General features: G+C 38.6%; 1 protein-coding gene across 3 annotated transcripts in view; it reads left to right on the forward strand.

The window, feature by feature from the left end:
- The first annotated feature begins 4416 nt into the window (after nt 1-4416).
- Nucleotides 4417-24367, forward strand: part of LARS2 (leucyl-tRNA synthetase 2, mitochondrial) — an 86881-nt gene continuing 66930 nt past the window's right edge. For 2 of the 3 annotated variants that reach the window (XM_065831813.2, XM_071804867.1), the window contains exons 1-5: nt 4417-4532; nt 7648-7898; nt 9712-9840; nt 18813-18904; nt 21406-21466. In XM_065831813.2, the coding sequence (XP_065687885.1) occupies nt 7665-7898; nt 9712-9840; nt 18813-18904; nt 21406-21466 (516 nt within the window). In that variant the 5' untranslated portion in view covers nt 4417-4532; nt 7648-7664. The remainder of the gene's footprint in view (nt 4533-7647; nt 7899-9711; nt 9841-18812; nt 18905-21405; nt 21467-24367) is intronic. The other variant, XM_071804868.1, reaches the window with a different exon arrangement.

The raw sequence follows: 24367 nt of genomic DNA on the forward strand, positions 1-24367 counted from the left end.
AAAAGCCCAGGTTAATAAGCAATACTCACATGGGGAAGGTGGGGATCATGGGAGTGTGGGGTAGGTCTCTGGTTTGGAAAAGTCTGAGTGTCTCTTGTATATGTACCATGACAATACAACCCACCATTTGTGGGGTTCACAGTTTGAGATTTTGTCTTGAGCCTCTGGCACATCTGGATGCTCTTGAATGTAGCAAGCAAGGTACTTGGTATAAACTCTGCTGTTTCATTTATTCAACTCACATAAAAATTAAAGAACAAAGCAATTCCCTGTAAGCTCCCAGTATTTTTCAGTACTATCCCAAGCTCCCTCTCATTTAAAAAGAGCATAATTGCCCCAGGTCATTTACTCCAACCCTTTTTCTGTTTGTCATACACATGGCAGGTGAATTACCTTCCTTGCACAACTTGGCCAACCTTTCACACATGCAAACACACACAGATGGCACAGCAGACAGGAAAATCTGACCTCCCATTGCTGGATGAGGGAAATATCTCAGAGAGGTTAGCAGGCTTAGATAAGACCACAGAAAAAGTCAGTATCAGATTTTGGAGGAAAGGTTTGGTGTGCTTTTCACTGTTCTTTTCAGACCATGGGATGACTATCCATTGGCATTTCTCAAACTTACTGCTGACATTGGATCTTGGTATTTTTAAAATAGTCATGCCAAACAACTAGTGATTAATAAACAGACAACTCACTACTAGTCCTACCATGAAAAAAGCAGCGAACAAGCCCAAATGCCAAACTGCATCTGCATGGTTTTTGATCCTCATAGATTATCACACACAGAATCACAGACTCAAAATATCTTTGCTCTTCTTTCTGCTTATACCTCTAGTTGGTCTCAGTTTTCCTCATCTAGTTTAGATTTTTGTTACAGATAAACTTGCACCTCCTTTAGGTTCATCTGATATCGGCTGCTTTTGTCACTATCAGAATTCAGTCAATAGAACGAGCTTCAATACAATGGGAAAGTGACACAAATGAAGAGTTCAATATATTTTTGGAGTAAGTTCCCAGTAGCATCTTCTGCATGTCATCAAGTAACACACAATTAAAACCTGTGTCAAATGTGTTTGGCTTGTTTTTATTAACAGCTAATCAGAATCATACCAGCAAGTCCTCCCAGAAGTAAATAAGAAATAATAGAAAACTATATGCCTTAATTTTTCATTTTTTGAGTTTATTTTTTTGAAATAATGGGTGCCTAATGGCACCGATAGCCAAGACTTGGCACAACACTGTGGTTCTAAGCAAACTTCCACCCATTTATAAACCTCTCTGGCAGTACCTGTTTTACCAGCATCAAAAACTATGTCTGACTTTCATGTGAGCGATTTGAGTTGTTGCATAATTTGGTGAACAGAGAAGTGCTGGGGGCTCCACATAGGCCAAACATAAGTGTTTCCAAGGTATGGCAGGTCTGCATTTGTGAATAGCATCCACCTAACTTCTTTGGAGGCATTTAAGATTGTGATTAATTTAGTATTATTCTAAATGGATTATCCTCAGCTTTAAGCAAATGAAATACATAAGAAGATTGTCAGGATGAGAACACAATATTTTAGTGAAATGAATGGATTAAAAAGATAAGACAAAGGTCTGACTACTCAATCAGCTATAATCTTGATAATCTTGATGGCAGGCCTTGAGAAATAAAGGTCAATATGTTTAATGTTAGCTACTTCAACAGCCCTAAGATTTAAATGTATTTAAAAAAATCATAATTCTAAATTTGAGATAATGGTTGGACTTTTAAAATGTTTTCAAGGCAACAAAAAATAATTATCTCGTTATTTTGCTACCTCCACTCATTCTGAGCCCTACCGTGTCGTCCCCAGTCAAGGTGAAAGGCACTACACACACAAAGCAAAGAGTTTTTCATTTGCAAACAAGGACAGCCTGCTCTCCCATGTGAGGTCACTTCTCTCTGGAAGTGGGAACCTCTCAGGTGCCTGAGCTGAATCCAACACGGATCACGAATCGGAGCTAAGGCAGCTCACAGCTAACCAAAAAATGAAAATTAAATTCAACAAGGGTGCACCTCAATAGGCCAGGCAGGTGTTGGGTACGCTGTTGGGTCATCTGTCACTCCTTAACAAGCAGTAGTCACAGCGGAGGGCAAGGAGTGAGCAGGGACACAAGCCCTCAAACGACCCCATGTGTATCAGCAGAGCTCAAGGCTGGCACGAGGGAAATCATCCTTTGATGTGAAAACATGTACCACCTGGTCATGAGCTCCCGTTTATCCTGAGACTGAGGATCACACTGCCTGTTCCCCACACTGCAAAATTCCCCGTCCTCCCCCAGCTAAGGAACTCACACAGCAGCAAATTTGAGATGAGAAGGTCTGTTAGAACAAAGTCACTATGACTTGCTGAGAGGGAGGTCAAGAGGAAAGCAAAGTAAAATTATCCACAGTCACAGAATCACAGAATGACGGGGGCTGGAAGGGACCTCTGGAGATCATCTAGTCCAACTCACCTGCTAAAGCAGGGTCACCTAGAGCAGATTACACAGGAATGTGTCCAGGTCGGTTTTGAATGCCTCTGGAGAAGGAAACTCTAAAAACCTCTCGGTAGTCTGTTCCACAGGCAGCTCCTCACTGGCCCAGGGACAAAGTGACCCACACAATCTGGCTAATTTCGGTATAAAATGGCACAATAGTCTGTCCTTTGCAGCATTACCTACTTTATCACCCCAACAGCAAGGAGCTGCCATTGTTCAATTGTAAAAATGAAGGACACTCCACAACCTCTCTGGGCAGTCTGTTCCAGTGCTCTGACACCCTCAAAGTGAAGAAGTTTTTCCTCATATTCAGAAAGAACCTCCAATGCTTCACTCTGTGCTTGTTGCCCCTCATCCCATCATTGGGCACCACTGACAGGAGTGTGGTCCCATCCTCTTGACACCCACCCTTCAGATATTTATAAACATTGATGAGATCCCCTCTCAGCCTTCTCTTCTCCAGGCTGAACAGACCCAGCTCTCTCAGTCTCTCCTCATAAGAAAGATACTTCAAACCCCAAATCATCTTTGTAGCCCTCCACTGGACTCCCTCCAGTAATTCCTTATCCTTCTTAAACTGGTGAGCCCAGAACTGGACACAGTACTCCAGATGTGGCCCCACCAGGGCAGAGTAGAGGGGGAGGACAACTTCACTCGACCTGCTGGTCACACTCTTCTTAACGCAACCCAAGATACTGTTGGCCTCCTTGGCTACAAGAGTGCATTGTCACAGTCCTGGTGAAACTGTACTAGGTTATAAGCAGGGTGAGCATCAGCGCAGCTCTCAGTTAATTTTTGTGATGAAAAGCTCATAATTTAGGCATACTTGACAGGTACACAACAAGCAGAAAACTTACACTCAGTAAATACTTAGTCAAGTAAGAAGCCCCTATCTCTAGAATACAAAAAGGTTCACCTTACTGTAGGTACTGCATTGCGTAAACAGAGTGTGTTGGTTTAAACTCTGCTTGAAACCCAGGGTGGAGAAAAAGGTTCTAAAATGAAAAGAATCAACAGTTGCCAGCAGCAAAAGGGCACAACCTACAGGAAAAAGAAAAAAGAATATTCTTGTTCCTTGGAGGCTACTACAAGCTACTTGCAGTAATTAAAAACAACTCTGAGCTGCACACTGTTGACAACTGGGTACAATGCTGTTTTCCAGCCAGAGGTAGAATTAATTATGCTGCTCTAGATTGCCTTTATTGATTTTTTTTCTTCATTAGTCAAAACAACATCACAGAACAACTATTTGCTTTATTTCAGAATCTGCCTCTATTAAAAAAAAAATACAAAACGGAAATAAAATTATTGAAGACAAAATGCTACTGAGATCTAGCCCTGAACTGTATTGTAACCTCACATAGTATCTGTATGTGCTGTGGAGGTGAGCAAATTAATCAAAGACTGTGCAATTTATGCATAAATTCAACCCCAGTTTATTTAATGTTTTTATTTGCTGTTGATTCCCTAGGTTTACATCTTAAATATCTGAAATACAAAGATACAGTGATAAATTCAGCCTCACGGTGCCCAGCAAAAGATCCTTCAGACCCATAGCAGCGCTCATATGTTACTCAGGTGAGCAGCCTGCTCTTCTTTCATCCTCTTCCCTCCTCCCCAAACACCTCCTGAAACGTTCATAGGTCAAGTTTTAAATGCAGGCTCCGAGTGAATCCCGCCTCAGTGGGCATTGCACCCGAGTGGCCTTCGGCAGGACTGCCTTTTCGGCAGGGTCCACGCTTCCCTCCCATTCAGCCTACCGGGAGGCCCAGGGCTAAAAACACGGCCCATTTCCCACACGTTTTTTTCAGCCCCTTTAGTCCAGGCAGATAAGACGCCCCACGGCACAACCCCCGCCCCAGGAGAACGCCCCTCAGCGCATGTGCGAGAGGCCCTGCGGAGGCGGCGCAGGCGCAGTGTTGCCCGCACCCCCCAAAAACCTGAGACCAAGATGGCGGCGCGCAGGGCGGTGTGGGGAAGCTGAGGGTGGCTGAGGTGCAGTGGCGGGTTCCCGCGCGCAGGTAACGGTCCCCCAGCGGCGGACGCGAGCGCGGGGCTTGCCTCCTGTCAGCCCAACGGTTCTAATGGTCTCCTGCTTCCTCCTCACGCTCACCCCCTGGGCGGCCTTTGCCGCCGGTCCATGCAGCTGTGCGCCCTACGCGCTTACCCGCGCCCTTAGCTGGCTGCCCTGCCGGCTTTGCAGCCCCTCCGAGCGCCCCTGTGCCCCGCAGCGCCCCTCCCCGAGCCTCCCGCCCCGAGGGATTGCCTTCCCGCTCGCTCCTTCCCGCCGAGGGAGCTGCCTGTTCCCGTAGTTTTCAACAGCGGGCCACCAGCCCAGGGCTTTTGCTCATGAGCTGCGGGGCAGGGGAAGGTCGGGAGAATTAAATTTTATTTTTGAATTCAAATTTGAGCAGCAGTGAAAAGAAAGGAGTTTGGTGGCCTGCTTGACTTGCAGGGTGAATGAAATGCTTTGGCCTTTACCAAGCAGTTTTCAGTATCTTAATTTAGTTAAGATTTCAGTATCTTAGTTTAGTAAAGGTGTTCTCTCTTGTGTGCTTATGGCATCCTTCCAGAGCAGGGTCTCAACCTTGGTTTCTCTGTCAAACCTGGCCCCTTCCTGCCCTCTTGGCACACCTTCCTGAGCTGGACAGGTTTAGATTGTGACCTGCTGCTTCAGAGACCCACACAACATTGGGCTGGGTCACCCTTCTTGTTGTGGTCCCATGCGCACAAGCCTGAAAAGGCAAAGCCACTTAATGGCACTTCTCTTCCATTTGGTCACGATCAGAGAGCTACGAAGTTGGTGAAGGGTTTGGAGAGGAAGCCGTATGAGGAGCAGCTAAAGTCACTTGGTTTGTTCAGCCCGGAGAAGAGGAGACAAAGAGGAGACCTTGTGGCGGCTACAGCTTCCTCACAAGGGGAGGAGGAGGAAGGGCAGGAGCTGATCTCTTCTCTCTGGTGACCAATGACAGAACCCGACGGAATGGCAGGAAGATGCGTCAGGGGAGGTTTAGGTTGTACGTCAGGAAAAGGTTCTTCACCCAGAGGGTAGTGGAGCACTGAAACAGGCTCCCCAGGGAAGTGTCACGGCCTCAAGCATAACAGTGTTCAAGAAGAGACTGGACAACACTCTCAGACACATGGTGTGAACTGTGGGGTTGTCCTGTGCAGGGACAGGAGTTGGACTCAATGATCCTGGTGCATCCCTTCCAGCTCAGGACCTTCTGTGATTTACGTGCTACATGTCCTTGCTCAGCCTAGTGTCTGACTTGCTGATCATTTGCATCTTGTGCGTGAGGGGGTCAGGGAGCGGGAAGGAGACCACAGATCTCTTTCTCATCCTGGGTGTCCATGTGTTTAAGTGAGCTTTGCTCTAATGCTGTGTTACCGAGGCAGCAGCCCCTTCACCACTCGCATCCACTGCTTTGAACCCTGCTCGCGTGACCTGTAGGGCCTGAGGCCACCCAAATGTGCCCTGGCAGGTGTGTCATTGGCAAGTTGGCTTCTCTTGAGCTGTGTGCAGGCACGGGATCTAGCTCGTGTCTTTTCCGTATCTCTTCAATGAAGGATTCATGTGTGTATAACTGTTGTGTTTTAAAATGCATATTTTTTTAAATCAGCAATGCTAAAAGTGGCCTGCTAAAAGGAAGTGGTCCTTTCTGTTGTAAAAGAAATTGAAATAATAGAAATAAGACAGAAATAATAAGGAAATAATAAAAAAAAAAAGCAATGAAGTACCAAAGTGCGCTTGCTAATTTTGAGCTGACTGAATAAATGTGAGGTTATGGAGGAGGAGAAATCAGGTGTCTCCTGAATAACTTACATGCACCTGTACTGGGAATCCTGAGCTCAGCTCTGGATTTTTTATTACAAGTGGGAGAGATTTTAGAGATTAGCAACAAAAATTCAAAGCACTGGTGTGACTTATGTAAATGAAGAAAATGTTTAAAACAGCCTGCTTGGTAAGAGAGAAAGGTGCAATTCTGTACGTATATAATGATACAGGCAAGAAGGGCTTGTGTACACATATGTGGTGAATGTTAAAGAAGTATAACTCTTGCTAGCTATACTGGGGACCCAATTTAGGTGGTACAGCAACTCTTTCTACTGGTAATGTTGCTATCATACGAGAAATACATAAATACAACTGTTCTTTATGCAGAGTTTCTCTACACACAGATTTCACTGATGTAACTCTGCAAGAAAAATTATGAGCTGACTTGGTACAACAATCAAGTGTATAGGCCAGAACGTGGTAAAAATACAGCCACAGAGAATAGGAAATATTGATATAAATAAAATTTTTGAAAAAGGAATTAGACATCAAGATGGGGAAGAAATCTTCTCAGCATGGGGTTTTTTAATGCCGTATTTCCTACTGTAGTGTGTAAAAACAGTAAATGTCTATCGAGATCAATAACAAACTTGCAGACTATTTGATCTTTGTCACATTTGAATATTTTTATTTTAGAAGATTCACTCAAAAGCATCTAAGGTGTTCTTTTAACTAGATATTTACTTGATAGAGAACAGAGTTGCTTTACTTGCTTGATTTGTTGAATTATATCTTGTCTGAACATTGTAAGTTTCTCATGTAGTTCCTATAGGAAACTATACTGAGGAGGAAGCCCTTTAGCAAATAGTTGATTTAGAATACCTAGTTGAAATCTACTAAATATAATCTTCCTCCCCCATCTCTTTTCAGTAGTGACAAATTCAGTAGTTTTACAGGATAATTTCATCCAACTTCCGCTTCTCCCTATTTCAATATAAATTTTTTTCTAATGCCCTGTTGGCCATGTTCTGTTCAGTAGGCTGAGTTTCTTGAACCTTTACTTGGCTAATCCTGCTTTTATGGGAGACTGAATACAAGAATTGTATCTTAGTAGAGGAGAAATCTTAACAGAACAGTTTTGTTCTGTACAAAGGCCACAGTTAGTACTCTTGGCTAAAAAATAAATGCTTTTCTAACTTGGAACACATGGGAATAAAATGCAAGTACCATGGAAAACAGCCAAGTAATCTAAATCAAGCTATGATATATTTCATAGCTAGCGAATTTCTGTACAATAATAATAACCACAGAATTTCTGTGTACATATTGAGGACTGAAATAAATATTTTTGTCTTTTTCAGATATCGTAACCTTAAGAATGCAGTCGGTTTGTCAGAGACTTGGCACTTGTTCCTCGTGTTTGAAGAGACAACTAAATGTCTTCCTGGGATTAATTAAATGGCAGAGAAGACTGGTTCCCGTTTGTGTCAGAACTATTTACAGTGAGACGGGGAAATGGGAAAAAAACTATGGGTTGCAGACAAGAAAAAGAGTTGAAAATTGGTGGCTCCCAAGAATAAAGGATCAGTTCTGCAAAATTTCAGAAACTGATGTAAGCATTATGAGAAATTTGGAGATTACATGATTAATAGTTTTGTTTTTTTCACAATTAAATGAACTGAAAAGTACTTAGTACAATTGGCTTATAATGATGAGATGTATATTACATTTTAGGGGCAAATACTTTTATGTGATAGTAGGTTATTAGAAACAGTTGGTGGAATAGGTGGAAAAAGAATAGTAAAAAAAAATGAGGAAAAACACAATCAGCAAGGTATGAGTTTGTAAATTTAGGAAGTATTTAAGTAATAAATTCTTTGTGTATTATACCTCATTTAGGAATTAATTATTTAAAGTACTAAAACAAACATCTTCTATGTTCATAAGTTTTGTAAACAATTTTCTAAAGATCTTGTTCCCAGTGTTTATGACAAATCTATTACTCTACAAATTGTGATTAATTAAAATCTGTGTTAAGGGAAGGTGATTTTTAAAAAGTATTTTCTGGTTTACAGTGTCCTAGGAATAATGAGTGTCTTGCAGAAAAAATTGAGAAAAAGTTTTCCCATGCAATAAAAGATCTTGAAAACAATTGTAATCTCAGTCTCTGACTCTTTTTGCCTTTACAATTTTGCTCACTCACATAGGTATAAAAACCATTTTTGTGCCCCTTCATGTTTGTTTAGTCTTTCTTAAAATGTGCCCCCCCTCCAACCAAAAAATGATTCTATTAAAGTGTTGGAGAGAGAAGAGAGGTTTGTTTTTTTCTGAGGAATAAAACTGAGATGGAAATGGTGTGTATGCATACATGTAGCAGGGAGAACATTAATTTAGGCTTGTGTCTTTAATATCTGACAATACATGTATATGTAGGTATCATATATAATATGGATGCTAAGTTCTAAATTGTATTTTAATGATCTTTTATGCTTATTGTTGAAGTAAATTTAATAACATCTCAAGGCAAATAGTGTATAGTGCTGCAATGAAGTATTTGGATTATTTCTGATTTTGCTATAATCGCACAAAAGTGATAAAGAAGGAATATATGATAAATGTGAATAGAGTTTGGTTCAGAACAGTAAAAGCTGCCCATTTTTTTTTTTTGCATTATTAACATAAGAAAAATAGTGCAGGAATTTATCGAGCATGTATTAATTATAAATTCAACAGTAAACAAGATGCATTAGGAATAATCAGTGTGAGATAATGTTTGATTTCTTTGCAACTTCTGTCAGTTTACTCAAAATGAACTAAATTAAATTTTTTTGCTATGCAAGACACTGCTTGCAAGATGTCTTTGGATCTGAGCATACGTAGTGGAACTGAACAGTTTCACATCAGTGGCTGTTCATGTGATTGCAAATGATTTAATCACTCACTGAGTTGCAGCAGTTCAGCTGACAAAAAGCAACTGGCCCTGTGTGAGCTCAATGTTTGCTGCAAATACGAAGTAAAATGCTGATTTCTCTTTTAAGAGGATAATTTAATCTGTCGTGTTTTCATTTTTTTGGTGGGACTGATTAGAAGCACATAGATCATCAGTGACAGATGCTATGGTAGGGAATAGTGATTTCTTAAGCTGCAGTTATATTAATATATCTTTTATTGAGTAACAGTGGATTAAAATAATTTTCAAGTGTCATATAAATAAAAATATAAATGGCATCAAAGTCTGGTAAAACATCTCCATTTACAGCCCCGAATAACTTGATCCCAGGAACTCTGTCAGTGGATCAGTTGGATCAGTTCTAGCAGAACCTTGTGTCTTTTCATGGTACTGTGTAGTTGATAATGTGTGCATGTGTTTATTTAAGTGAAACACTAACTCACATAGTCATAACGTTCTAAAAATTTTTTTCTAGAAATCAAGACCAAAGTTTTATGTGCTTTCTATGTTCCCATATCCTTCTGGAAAACTTCACATGGGCCATGTTCGTGTCTACACCATAAGTGATGCCGTAGCTCGGTTCCAGAAAATGAGAGGGATGCAGGTAAGAAAAGATCGGCAGTAGGGCTGAGTGTTTTTTTTTTTAATGTTTTAATGTCAGAACTGGTCATGACATCAGTATTTTCCAAAATCTATTAAAGTGGAGGCTTAGTTGGAATATATGCTACAAATGGATAAATAATGACCTGTGGAACTTTGAATATTGAAATTTTAGACTTTTAAAACAAGTGGTGCTCAAAACTCAGGGTTGATAACAAATCGTTAGAAACTGTCTCAAATGATACCACGGATGCTGTATCAGCTACCTGAGTGTGTTGATGTATGGCACAGTGTTGATGAGACGTGTGGGCCCAAGCATTTCTGTGAGAGGAAACAAGACCCTATTGCCATCTGAGTTGGACCATGGGGCACAAAAGGTATCGCTGGCAAGATAAAACTGAGACACCACAGAAATCAACTCCTTTGACCTCTTCTGCTCCTGACTAAAGGTCGATGTCCTTTGTCTGACTCAGAGGGGCATCCTGCTCTTCTGGGCCAGCTTGGAGAGAAACCCTTTTTCATGGCTACTGTAAGTCAGGTGAATGGAATCACGTCACATGTCACATCTTGTAACTGTAACTGTAGAAGTTTCTGTTTAGTAGCAGCTGACCCCTTGGCTTCCCTACTGTAACCTTGCTCATACATATGAAATGCTGGCTCTAAGTCTACAAGGTGGGCTAAGACTTAACTGCTTGCCCCATTTCCCTTCTGTGTTCCTCTTTTTCCCAATCTGCCCCATGCCTGGCATAATTTCTCCCTCATTTCTCCCTCACTCCCTTTTCTCTCTCCAGTAAGTAGAAGGTCTAGTGGAGAGCCCATCCCTGCAGTCTACAGGTTGGATCCTGCAGTAAAGACTGGTGAATAAAGTTTGAAGAATGTGAGGAAGGGAGAATTGTGGCCTGAGTGACAACCGTATTAAGGGGGAAGAAGACCTCTCATAGGGGAAAAATGTTAAGAATCTGGGAAACTGGGAAGGAGTACTATGGAAAGAGAAGACCCAATTTTGGAGTAGGAAACAAAAGGAAAGAAATAGCAGTAGGCAGGAATCCAGGATGAAACTCTCAGAAAGGATTTCTTATGTCCAAGAGAGAAAGAGCAGCTCAAGAATATAAGAATCAGAACTTCCAAGGAGTACAAAGATGATGAAATGAAAAAAAAATATTAATTGCTGGTTGTTGTACTAAATACAATTTCCTTGCTGCAAATGCTGCAGAAGTGTAGCTTTTTCTGGATTTCTCACCATCCATGAGACTCTTAAAGGTATTGTCACTGAATTATTCAGTGTACTGCCTATCCATATACTATGTGTTTTATGCCAATGATGAACACACCATGCACTGAATCTGTGCTGCTGCTTTACAGAAATGCATTGTCATGCTTTTAAATTTACAAAAAAAAGAAATAGCTACCTTAGACTTTAAATGAGGAAAAACCCCCACAAACAATGTCTAATGTAACACTAATGTTTCCTAAGTCCTCTGAATGACCAGAACTTAGATCTCACTAAAAAAAAAAAAAAAAAAAAAAGCCAACTGTGTTCTTGAAAGGACTTTTAGTTCTTGCTTGATGTTAAGACCACTGGAGATGTCATTGCAGGACATAGCTCATCTCTCATCAATAACAGTGGAGATATCTACTAAAATTCTGTTCAGAAAGCTGAAAAACAGCTGCTTCTTGTGCTAGCTAAAATAAAGTGAAAATAATTGTCTACATCCAGTAGGGTGCTGTAGGTGTTTGTTTTTGAATACAAGGGAAGTAAGCACCTTTAACAGAAACCTTTGGAGAAAACAAAAAGTTAATATAATTGCAATGAAATACAAGAGCCACTGTGAAAGCAAGTTTTTATTTTCACAGTTGCCTATTTCATCTAGAAAAGTTTTGAAAGTCTTTAAATCTTGCATTTCAGCTTATTTTTACATTACATGTAAAAAATTACTTTGAAGTATATTAGAATGCCTATAGAACATGCTGAATTTCTATAAATATGTGTATCTTCTGTTGTGTTAACCACTTTGAACATCTATTTATGACTAAAGGTGGGCAGCCGAATAATTTAACCTTCATGTACTATTAAGAGACGTAAAAGATTTCTCAAATGATTTTCTGAGTATGTCAGACTAAGAACTGTTGTGTTGTTGATGTACATTAACTTGCTGGAACTTATATTTGCCTTAAAAAACCCTTTTCTTGATTACCCATGCAAATTTCTCCATCACTTAGAATAAAAGTCTTTATAATTGATTTTCTCCTTGCAACTAATTTATCAGCCTCTAGATATTTTTCCTGCCCATTGTCACAGTTGTCTAATCTGTTGAAGATTTCTTTATTATGATGGTTATAGGCTATGACATGGTTATGTCTTATCATAGATATAATTTAATATACAAAATAATTTTCTTCCCCTTGTATTCAGGGAATTACTGGAATTCTTCAGTACGTAAAAACAAAGAATGCTTTTGAAAAAAAATATTACTATGCATAATTTTGAAGTTGTTCTATTTTTTTTCTGGATATTCAGCTTAAATAGTGCATGTTTGAATGTCATAAAACTGTGCTAGAAGCAGGTTGAAAGTGTTTGTAAGGCAACAAGGGTGATGGGCCGTACCGTGAAAAAGGCATAACTGTTCAGGGAGAACTTTAGACTAAAATGTATATTTGTTGTCTAATAAGCAATGAGGGAAACTATCAGAGAAAGTATATGTGGTTGAGTAAGAAAGTAATGTATGTTGAATAAGGTAGAGATGTTTTTCTCAGAAAATGCCTTCATGGGAAAATAGTAAATTAGTTTCATATTGATTTGATCTGAACAGGCAAGAATTGGATTCTTTGTTGTAATACTTAAATAAGGATAAACTTGAATGCTTTTACAGAGGGATTAGAGCTCCTTTAGTCAATTGGAACCATTCTTTGGAATGCATTCGTGTCATTTCTTCATATTGGAGGTAGTTTGAAATCTTAACTGTGAAAGTGTAAAATCAATTGGATGTTCTTTTTTTTGTTTTTCTAAACTGGGACATTAGTATTTCATTTTTTCTGGCTGCATAGGATCTGATTTAGTTTCAATTAAAATGTTCTAGAAAGGTAATACACACTGAAATCTACTGATATTTGCCAGAAACCTGTATTTCACCAGAATTTTAAGTCAGAAAATAAATATGGTTTGCTCTTTTTTTCCCCCCTCTCCGTTTTTGGAAGAAATACTGCTTTAGTATAAAGCTGTAGATGATATTGGTGACTAATGACAGAGAAAACGGGCAATAGAACAGATTACCTAATGAGCAGCAGCCTTTTCTGCAATACATGACTGGCTGAGCATTTATTAAATGATGTGCAGGGGCAGGATTTGATGCAAGTGCAACCACAGTAAGCAGTTACTTTTTCAGTGTAGTGGTGAGTGATCAGCTTAGTGGAGTTTTCAGTAGGGGGTGCATGAAGGTGTGTATTGCAGTACAGTGGGGATCACCAGAGTTGCATTGATCATTGTCTTGTTCCAACACCCCTCAAGTGCCTGCAGGCAGTGCGTGGGAAACAAACTCTTTCATGCACTTGGATTAGGTTGCTGGGTAAATGATTTGTAGAGTACATCTGTTGTAAGATAACTTGTTTACGTTCTAGTTACTGAAGATGAAGTTTGAAGACTTTGTGTGGGAACTGTAAATGATATAGATTGCTTCGCATGGATGCAGTGAGCTAGTCTCTTTCCCAAATGTGTTAAGGAGAATATTTTTCTTGAAGTGCAATTAAAGCATATTATATGTAGGTAGGCTTCTAGTCACAGATCTTATTACAAACATATTTCTTTAAAAATGCTATGAAAAAGTAATTTATATATTATAAATTACAAATTTGCATCTATTATTAAACCAACCCAGAACCATTTTGTGCAGTTTCTGGTTGCTTTTTTCTCCATGAATTTACATGTATGTTGTGAATTCAAATGTCATAGTTTTGAAAGAAGTTAAGGGATTTCTTATTCGTTATTTGAGAGTGTCATGGACATATTATAGAGATATTGATGATAATTTTCACCATGGCAGATTTCCAGTCTGCTGCTGCTTGGGAACAAATTATCTACCACTGCTTTATCATACTGTTATTATCATGTCTTTGATAAATTCCGAAGTGGATAATTTGTGCCTCTCATAGGACTGAGAATAATTCCCTTAGCAATCAGTAAACAGAGAATGATTCAGTTCAATAGTTCCTGTGATATCTTTTTAATAAAATTTTGAATTGAAATTGATACCACAGTGAAACTGTCATATGTGTGAGTTGTGCAGAAATTAGAATGATCATTGGACAATTCAGGATGAAATTCCTGCACACTAGGATCAGATTTCTTAATTTCTACTTAAAATGTTTCTGATAGATGGGACTGGAATATAATCAGTGATATTTCCACAAAATGCTCAACTGACTTAAAGAGTGTTTTCATTTGATCTAGAACATTTTTTTTAATTTGATATATTTTCATTAATTGTTCTTCCTTTCAGCAGTGAATCTTAATACTCTTGAAATTGAAAAAATGAATGACATTGAAGAAGGCAAGTTTAATTAAAACTTTATAATTGAATTCATCAGTAGGATAAATTATTTCAGTACAGTTCTATTTTCCGATCGTCATTAAGCTGCTAGTCTCCACCTTTTTTTGTGTGAGGCTGTTATGCCCTTTTTCCAGGTTATTTTCTGTGGTATGAACTAACTGGGAAGTATTACAAGTATCCTATGTGAATTGAATCTTATTTAAATTTAGTTTTCCAGCAACAAGTACTGAAGGTGTTAATGAGCTCACTCTGATTTTGAAAGAAAAGGAGAAAACGAGGTATTATTTTAAATGCAATTATGTTAGACAAGAATGCGCAAGATTAAGGAGAAGAGACACCTTTGTTTTCTGAATGTTGTGGTATTGTGTGGACATAGAAGGATTTTTCATATTTTGTATCTTGTGAGAACAAGAAATACATGAGAGTGTTTCATAAGCAGAGTTATGTTTTGATAGAAATCTGTGTGGGTTGATTATTTTTTAATTTGAAAGTGCCTTATCAGAAAGCTAATATTGCAGTATTCTGTTGCAGAGGAGCACTGAAATAGGCCTTGCTAGAATGTACACACTAGTAAAAATTCATTATTTTAATCTATTTCCGGGTGTGCTTTGTCTGTTTGGGGTTTTTTATGTGGTGGTGGTGGTGATTTTTAGCTATTGTGCAATGGCGTTTATTGCCTTATACACTTAAAACACAATCTAGCTGCATTCAGCTGGAGGTCTTGTATTTAAAATGTGTCGTATCTGTAATCCGTCAATTTAAAATTGAGGTTTTCAATGTGTTCAGTCTAATTGTAGGCAGCCAGTGGAAGAAGCAGCCATCCCTTACTTTCCCCTCTGCAACCCCCTGTCCTTACTATCTCACTCGGGTGTTGTTACACGGTTGTGAGATCGAGTGCAAGGAGGATGACAGAAAGTTGCTGCTGGGGCCAGGGGTGTTTTCTGGCACCTGGAGCTGGCAACCATGGGTGACCCATTTTATCAGCATTTTGGGATTAGTTCATGTCGAGCACGTCATGGGAGTATAACCAGAACAGGAATGTGGAATTTGCTGTATTGATTCAAATCACTGGTCTGTCAGCAAGCCTCTTCATTTTCATTTTCGGTTGTCTTCTCTTATCACACACTCTCTGAGATAAATACATTTATTTACAGGCATTTTTGACACTGATTCTGCCATCTTTCTTAAAATGTAGAATGCGTCACTCTGGATGTAAGAAAGGTCCATCAGCACCCTGGCCATAGTTTTGAGACGTACTGAGCCCATCAGCAGAGCAAACAAGTTCGTTGTTTCTGTACAAACACTAAGGAAAATTCACAGAATTGTCTGTCCTAGTTATATTGACGGAGGCAGAGAACTGAGTGTTATGAGATCATTGTCAGCTTTGTGTTATATAGTACCTGCTGATCTCGCCTACTGATGTCAGTGTGATGGGCTGATTGTTGCAGCAGTGAATAGATGAAAATCCTCTGAAAGGAAGAGCTGAGATCTCAGAAATTAATATATGGAGTTACTGCGTCTTCCGCTGCTTCATCCCACAGTTGCATTAAGAGGTCTAGCCATTGTTAAGGACAGATTTTTTGACCATGCTGTGAAATGATTCTTACACTGATGCTAATATGAAGTCAGAGTCTTTGGGATCTAAAATGTTTCAAGATGCAGCTGTTTTCCTTTTTAATAATCTGCTTGTGAAAAGATCGCTCAGTGTGGTAGCTACCAAGCACTTCATTCCCCACATACTTAATAAATGGTTTCCTTGCAACTTCATGTTCCTGTGCAAAACATTGTATGCTGAGTGATAAAAAATGCCAGTCTTTCATAGCTGATCCTGCCAGATCATGTGAACTTCTGAGGATCTTAAGCCCTCTGTGTTCAAGACTAACCTAGTAGTTTTAACCAGCAAGCATTACCTGTCTGCTTCATGGTGAAGATCAGAAACATGCAGCTGCCTTTTGCAGTAGAGAAATAAAAGAGACAATAAACTTGAAATCATTTTCTAAACCACTCTGCATGTTACATTCATCTCTATAGCAACTACATAAATAGATCTATCCTGAAGATTAATTTGAGCATATTTTTGATGTCTCTTTAAATTCAGGTTTCTGATTGAAACTTGAATTAGTGTATTTCTTCAGCCCTTTAACTTGAGGGATGCTATTGGTTGGTAAATTGAACTGTCTTTTGAATGTGATAAGTGAATACACTGTATGATATTTTTAATATACATGCTAAAATTGGGAAGATCTGTGTAAGCAGATAACTCCTGCTAGCGCTGATGGTACAATTATAAAATGCCTGCACATCAGCTGTCTGGAGCATCAGTCAGCCCTTTTGAGGAGCCTGTAGCCAGTAGTGAAGCTGTTCTTCCAACATCCTTTTGCTTGTGAGTGTGAGGAATGAGATTGTGCCTTGCTTTTGGCTGCCAAATTTCAGAAGCCAAATTTTACCAAAAAAAAATCAAGAGTAGCTTTTTAAATCTCAATGTGCATCAGCCTTGAGGAAAACAAAGTATTTGTAGACATGTAAGTGTAGGGCATTTATCCAAACAAACAGGGTTAAAATAAGAGAAAATATGTATTATATGTGAAAAAAACCAATCTGGTTTATTTCATCATTTCTGTCCAGAGACGGGTGGTCAGCAATAGTAGTGGTCAAAAGAGCTGAGCTGCAGAAACTAATATTTTGTGTGTCCTTTAAAAATTCTGTTGAGATTTGTATTTTATGTTGACTTTACCTACCTTTTATCTCTTTTACACCAATAGTTCTGATTACTGTTGGGGGGAGAAGGAGAAGGGCTGGGGAGAGGTGTGCTTCAAAGAGGCGTTGACAAGTGTTTTAGGGTCGAAATGAGATTTTCCATGTAATGCTTATAATGTGAGGAAGTGGGGAGTTAGGAAATCTGACTCATATTTTCTGAAACTATGATACAAGGAACAATAATCTCTCTTGATTACAGGGAAAATTTGTAACACAGCATAGCATTCCAATTTCTGGTAGATTTATACATAAAAAATGGGCGGTACATGGACCATTACTATACTGGCTTGAATTACAGTTGACCAGAGGTTGATACCTTTTGGTTTTGTTGCTGTACCAGCAGAGTAATGATATGCAGCAGGTTTAATTTTAGATCACTCTTGAAAACAAGATTGCTGAGGAGTCACATCAGTTAAATTCTGTGGGTTTTTTTACACTGATTTGGTGCCTAGGGCACCTTTATAAACATGTCTGTAAAATATTTTTAATGAAATAATCTATTGAAGACAGAGGATTGGAAGGTTGTGGCAACGAAGAATAAAAATATTTCAAACCAGTGACGTAAGTAGCTCTTGTGCTTCGGAAACGAGCTTTTTTTTTTTTTTCACGGAGATAGTTTATGTATTTAGTAGTTTATATGTTTATATGTTTATGTGTTTAGTATTGCTGGACTTACTTTCTTATTGCTTGTTTGCTTACCTGCAGCTAGAGAACAAATGGTTTATATTTTTAGGGGTAAAAATGTTGATTTCTTACAACCTGTAGAACATTACTCACTTATGCTGTTGTTAAACTTGTGTAACTTTAATCATAGTCATTGAATGTATAGCACATTCAATAGAAATGGCATTGGTTTTATCAGGTATCCAATATACACGTGTGTTTAAAGGCAGCATCTTGAGTACTGACCTTTTTTTCCCTGGTTATTAAACAGTTTTTTTGAATACTTACTGTATTGCTCGATTATTTTTCTAATTTGCACATTAATAGAAAAGATATATATCTGTTTCAATATAAATTATCTATTATATTTTGTAGTAAACGTTTTTTCCATCCTTATTGCTTTGTGATCATGAAATACAATTTGTCAGTCTGCAGTCTGTATTTACAAAAGGTATTTTAAAAAAATTTGACTGAAATAATTTTCTCCATTTTCTTCATTTCATCTGTTGGATTTAAGGCTATGACAGGTGTTTTTTTTTTTTCTTCAACAAAAAGAAAAAAAAAAAGTAGGCTACACATCAGGTACAGTTATAAATCCATTGGTTCAATTAGTTTTGCTTGCTGTTTTCTTCTCCTTCTTTAGGATGAATATTTGATTCTGTCTGGTGGTAGCATCAGCCACTAATTTTGACCACCACACAGATTTACAAAGGATTGAGTTTTATTATTGTCAACTGGATACTGGTTGTGAGCATTTATTACATAAAACTTTAACCTCCCTCTAATATTGCATTGTAGATCACCAGTGTGCTCTGTATCCATCTTGTAAAGCAGGCATGGCTGTAGTGGGCATGTTTTGAAGAGGTTCAATTCAGACAAAGCAAATGCTGAAATGCAAACCACCGTTTATTATTTGGATGCAAACCACTGTTCATTATTTAGAGGCTTGTGTGCGTTGCTGATGCCATGCCAGAAAGTTGCATAAGATTGTGTTTTTCGTTTTTGCTGACAGGTGATAAATCCAATGGGATGGGATGCATTTGGTTTACCAGCAGAAAATGCTGCTGTTGAACATGGGCTTCACCCTGCAAGCTGGACACAAAGGTAGTTTTTAATGAATTTAAGTAATATGACATTCCTTCTGTGAATACCTGTACTGTGGTCCCCTAAACCAACAAAAAATGGAGCAAAACCAACACAGAAGAAAGATAGTACAGAAAGAACCAGGGTTATTTGCTAGTGTTTGATGGGACTATGGAGATGACTGCGTTTTGAAAAACAAATGGATCAGGATGATTTTCAAGGTTTTCATCTCAATTACTTTTAACTTGTAAAAAGATAGAATATTGAAAGAGTGACATTTCCCAAACACCCAAATCAATGAGTAAGAAATAAATCAGAGTGATGAATATATTGAACAGTACTGGCCCCAGCACCGACCCACAGCATCCTTGCAGCTAAACTGAGAAAGTGTGGTCTGGATGATAAGGTCGTGAGGTGGACTGTGAACTGGCTGAAGAAACCAGAGAGTTGTGGTCAATGAGGCAGAGTCTAGCTGGAGGCCTGTATCTAGTGGAGTGCCTCAAGGGTCGGTACTGGGACCAGTACTATTCAATATATTCATCAACAACTTGGATGACGGAATAGAGTGCACTATCAGCAAGTTTGCTGATGACACGAAGCTGGGAGGAGTGGCTGACATGCCAGAAGGCTGTGCTGCCATCCAGCGTGACCTGGACAGGCTAGAGAGTTGGGTGGGGAAAAATTTAATGAAATGTAACAAGGGCAAGTGTAGAGTCTTGCATCTGGGCGGGAACAAACCCAGGTTCCAGTGTAAGTTGGGGAACAACCTGTTGGAGAGCAATGTAGGGGAAAGGGACCTTGGAGTCCTGGTGGACAGCAGGATGACCACAAGCCAGCACTGTGCCCTTGTGGCCAGGAAGGCCAATGGCATCCTGGGGTGTATTAGAAGGGGGGTGGTTAGTAGGTCGAGAGAGGTTCTCCTTCCCCTCTACTCTGCCCTGGTGAGACCGCATCAGAAGTATTGTGTCCAGTTCTGGGCCCCTCAGTTCAAGAAGGACAGGGAACTGCTGGAGAGAGTCCAGCGCAGGGCAACAAAGATGCTGAAGGGAGTGCAGCATCTCCCTTATGAGGAAAGACTGAGGGAGCTGGGTCTCTTCAGCTTGGAGAAGAGAAGACTGAGGGGTGATCTCATTAATGTTTATAAATCTGTAAAGGGTGAGTGTCACAAGGATGGAGCCAGGCTCTTTTCGGTGACAACCAATGATAAGACAAGGGGCAATGGGTACAAACTGGAACACAGGAGGTTCCACTTAAATATGAGAAGAAACTTCTTCTCAGTGAGGGTGACAGAGCACTGGAACAGACTGCCCAGGGGGTTGCGGAGTCTCCTTCTCTGGAGACATTCAAAACCTACCTGGACGCCTTCCTGTGTAACCTCATCTATGTGTTCCTGCTCCGGCAGGGGGATTGGACTGGATGATCTTTCGAGGTCCCTTCCAGTCCCTAACATTCTGTGATTCTGTGTGATTCTGTGATACTTGCATTACACAGTTATTCAGCAGTGCAAGTTTGTTCTGGATCAGAATTAAATGCTTGGTTTCATGGCTGTCAAATTAACCACTGTGGGAGGATAGATGATACTTTATCTGACATAATGCATTTTAGTAGGAAGTTTAAAGTCCATAAGAAATTCCAAACAATGTTAAGGTATATGAATGAATCCACACTGGGTTACTAGTTAATATTATGTAGTTGTATTTTTGTAAACGGTATTTAGTAAATTTTCAAACTAAACCTTTGCTGTATATTCTGATCTATCTTATTTTACATTTGGAATATAATCCATCTGGGGCAAGGTCTAGTCCTACAGTTTGACAGTTGACTTAAGTTTATCGATGGCTTTGCTACCACCAGAAGTTTAGGGGTTCCTTGTCACCTCTCAATATATATGTTTCCCACCACCTCCGTTGTGTTGGTTCAGCTGGTTTTGCAACCACAATATTGGTGTGATCAGCCTGTTGATCAGAGGGAAACAAGAAAACTGGTAGGGGATTTTTGAAGAAGTTTTCATAGGGCATGTCTTCAGTTGCATGGGTGAGCTGATTCAACTCATCCTATAGCCACACAATCACTAGAACCAAAGCAAAATACAGCCAGGATGTCATTACCTGGATAGAGCAGGATTAAGCTGATTGTGGAAGTGAATCTTAGTGTATTGTGAAGATTTGAGAGTGCCCTTTTACTCAACTGCAATGAAGATAATTAAAAATAATGAGAAGTGCTACTCCAGGAATGTTTCTCTCAAACTGCAGTGCCGTATTTGCCTTTCAGTTATGTCCAAATCAAGAGGAGAAAAATCATTGGCTTGTACACACAGCCATTGAAACTAAACCAGGATGCACTAAGGACTTTTAAAATTATTATTATTATATTTCTGACAGTTCCTTGAGTTAGTGAGATAATAGTGTTTAGAGTTTAACTAGTGCTTTTGATTTCTCACTACTTTATAAACACCTGATTTTAAATATGATCGCATGATATGAATATTTTTGAATTATTTTTTTTTTTATTATCTTTTGCAGTAATATTCAACACATGAGGGAACAGTTTGATGCACTAGGTCTGTCTTTTACATGGGAAAGGGTAAGATTTTCTTTTTTAAGGGATGCTGCATTATTGTGTTATAGAAAACATGGAATTTCACCATTTTATTACTATATATATAGAAGTCTTTGAAAGCAACCAGTTTAAGTTGTTAACCTGTAAACACTTGAAAAAACTGGGAAACTGAGCTTCTCTCAAGCTTTTTATCAAACTTCTCTTATTTTTAGATACTATCATCATCTGATCATCTCAGGGTTTAGGAGAATATTTCTTTAAAGTAATTTCCATTTTGCATTCAATTTTTTCCTCTGCTTTTTTGGCTCTTTCAAAGTAGCAATTTTCTGTGTTAGAAGTTAGGCAGTCATCCAAATAGATATTTGTGAAGCAGCATGCCTTTTTGTTAAGGTATATGTGCTTTGAGGAGTGCTTTTTTCAATGTGTACATTTTGATGATATACTCAAGAGTTTAAAGTTAGTAACTTGAAAGAGTGGCTTGGTTATGTTATTCTAAATTTGAAGCATAAGCCTGCATTTTCATATGTGTTAATATCATTATTGTTTTGGAAAACAGATATTTTATCTGAAACACTAATGCCTGAGAATCAGGTGTTCACCTTAAAAACCTTACCAACATAATCAGACATAAGCTAATGTCATTTTCAAGATAAAAAGGAATTAATTTTTGAAGCAATTGTAAGGCTATTGCATTTACCAGTGAATCAAAGTCAGTCACTACCTCTATATTCTCAACAATAACAGTTGCTTATCACCTTAATATGAAGCTGAATAGAGTGATGGAGATGCTAATCTTGGATTTTTATAACAGTATTGTTGATCTGAAAAGGAAAAGGATTCATTTTCTGGCAGTCTGAGACCTGCCATCTGTTTTCTTTAATCTTGAAGGTGAAGTTGTTTATTTGTATGTCTTATATCTAAAAATCATGTTTTGTTGTGTCATATATGTGCCAAGATTTTTGGTATAAGCCTTTTTATAAAGATTTTTGTTTTCTTGGTAGCCAAAAAGTTGCTCTGAAAATAAAAAGTTTGTTGTGGAAGGTTTACTGTACACATTCTTGACAATTATTTTCTTATATTGAAAACTGTTAGTATCTCAGAGATTTTCTCTGTGTGTAACTCACAGCAGTACTTCAAAACAGTGAAATCATGATTAGACTATTATGGAACACACCAGAGTTGAATGTTACAGAGAACTTTTCAAGAAAATTGAGAAAATTCACTTCTATATATGGTCTTTTGTTTAACCCTTCCATTCTGAAGAAGGGACGAAGAACTGGCAGTACTGAAAACCATGGCAGGGAGTATAAGTGTGCAGGGGAAAGTAATTCCTCATCTCTGTGCCTGTTACTTGAGGCTTACCGTTACTTTTCTAGTAAACCACATTTTGGTTAATGAATACTGGTGGAAAGGACTTTGATGCTGTACAACTAAGTTAATTTGAACATTTGCGTAATTAAAGTAATTTAGAATGCTCTAGGAGCACTGAGTTTGTGGTTTTGAAAGTTAAGAATTTTAAAACAACTGAAAAGTGTTCCTTTAAACACAATGAATTTTGGAATTTTCACTCCTTAGCTTATTAGTTTTTATTTTACCTAGAAAGCCTGCCTTATTAACTGGAGTAAGAGTGACCTGAAGGGTCACTATTAGAAATAGGTATGTTTATTCATCGCAAAAAATTGTATGGCACCTGAAGGATATCTCTATTACGTGATCTCCAAATGCATGAATCCTTGAGCTAGCCATGAAAGAACCGCCTTTGGAAGCAGCACTGTTGAGCTGTGGCGGGTGTATTTTCCAGCCTCTGTGAGGCTGAAGAGTCTTGGGCAGAGCATCTCCTGCCTCAGCTGCGCCGCTGCTGGGGTGGCTCAGGCATCTTTGCACAGTGATGCACCACACTGTGTGAGTACTTGTCTTGAAAGTGAGCTCTTTCAGAATATATAGATTTTTTAATTATTCTGTACTGTGTGGCACTAAATCAGTAACTTACGAAATACTGTGGCAATGCAAACAAACTCACTAGTGTGAGTCCTATGTAAAATGCAAGAAATACACTTTTTATATGGGCCAGTCTAATTAATCAGGACTATTGTACAAAACAGGACTTTGTTTTTAATTTCATTTCATTGGTGTTTCTTAAATGTGCTGCTTCATTGTGCTAGAGCGTAATACCTAGCAAATATGTACTGGAAGCAACCCATTCCCGTACCTGAGATCCCTATTTTAGTGTGCAGTGAATTGCCTTTTTAAAGTGCAAACCTTTTATGTTAACTGTCTCTGTCCTCTGTGGCCAGCTTAGAATATGCCGAGATGATATGAAGGAAACTTAAGTAAATTTTACCATTTTGCAAATGTTAAGGAAAAAAAAAGTGTGAAGTTAATAAAAAGTACATTTGAACACCTTGTTCATGTAGCTGTGCTGAAGAAGCTGACTGCTTATAAAGTCATGTCTGGTGTTCAAAAAAGTCCTGTCCAGGAATATGAAGACTAGTTGTAGTTTCATTGCTTGCTAAAATTATTATGAACAAATCCCAGTGCACCTGAGATAAAATAAAAGAAATGAAAGTTTCCTTTTATTCATCTGGGTTTTTTCATTGTTCCCTGTGTCTTAAAAATCAAAACGCAACAGTGTTTTTATGTCATAGCAGTCAGTGAAATTACTTAACCACTAAGGTACCACAGATATCCTAATTAGCTTTTAATAATGCCTTATTTCAGAAAGCAAGTTTACAAAGACACTTGAAAATTATTCTCCTAAACAGAAAATGTAAGCAAACTAAAAATGCAATTGAATACGTGAAATAGCTCTGTAAGTATTTACTTTAGAGTGGTTTTGAATATTAATAGTGATCTGATATTTTTTCCCTGAAACGTAGGTATTTTAAGTGCCTCAAGTACTAAATGTTATGTTTTTAAATCGCTTTG

This window comes from Patagioenas fasciata, chromosome 2, assembly GCF_037038585.1.
Source record: "Patagioenas fasciata isolate bPatFas1 chromosome 2, bPatFas1.hap1, whole genome shotgun sequence".
NCBI classification, from domain to species: domain Eukaryota; kingdom Metazoa; phylum Chordata; class Aves; order Columbiformes; family Columbidae; genus Patagioenas; species Patagioenas fasciata.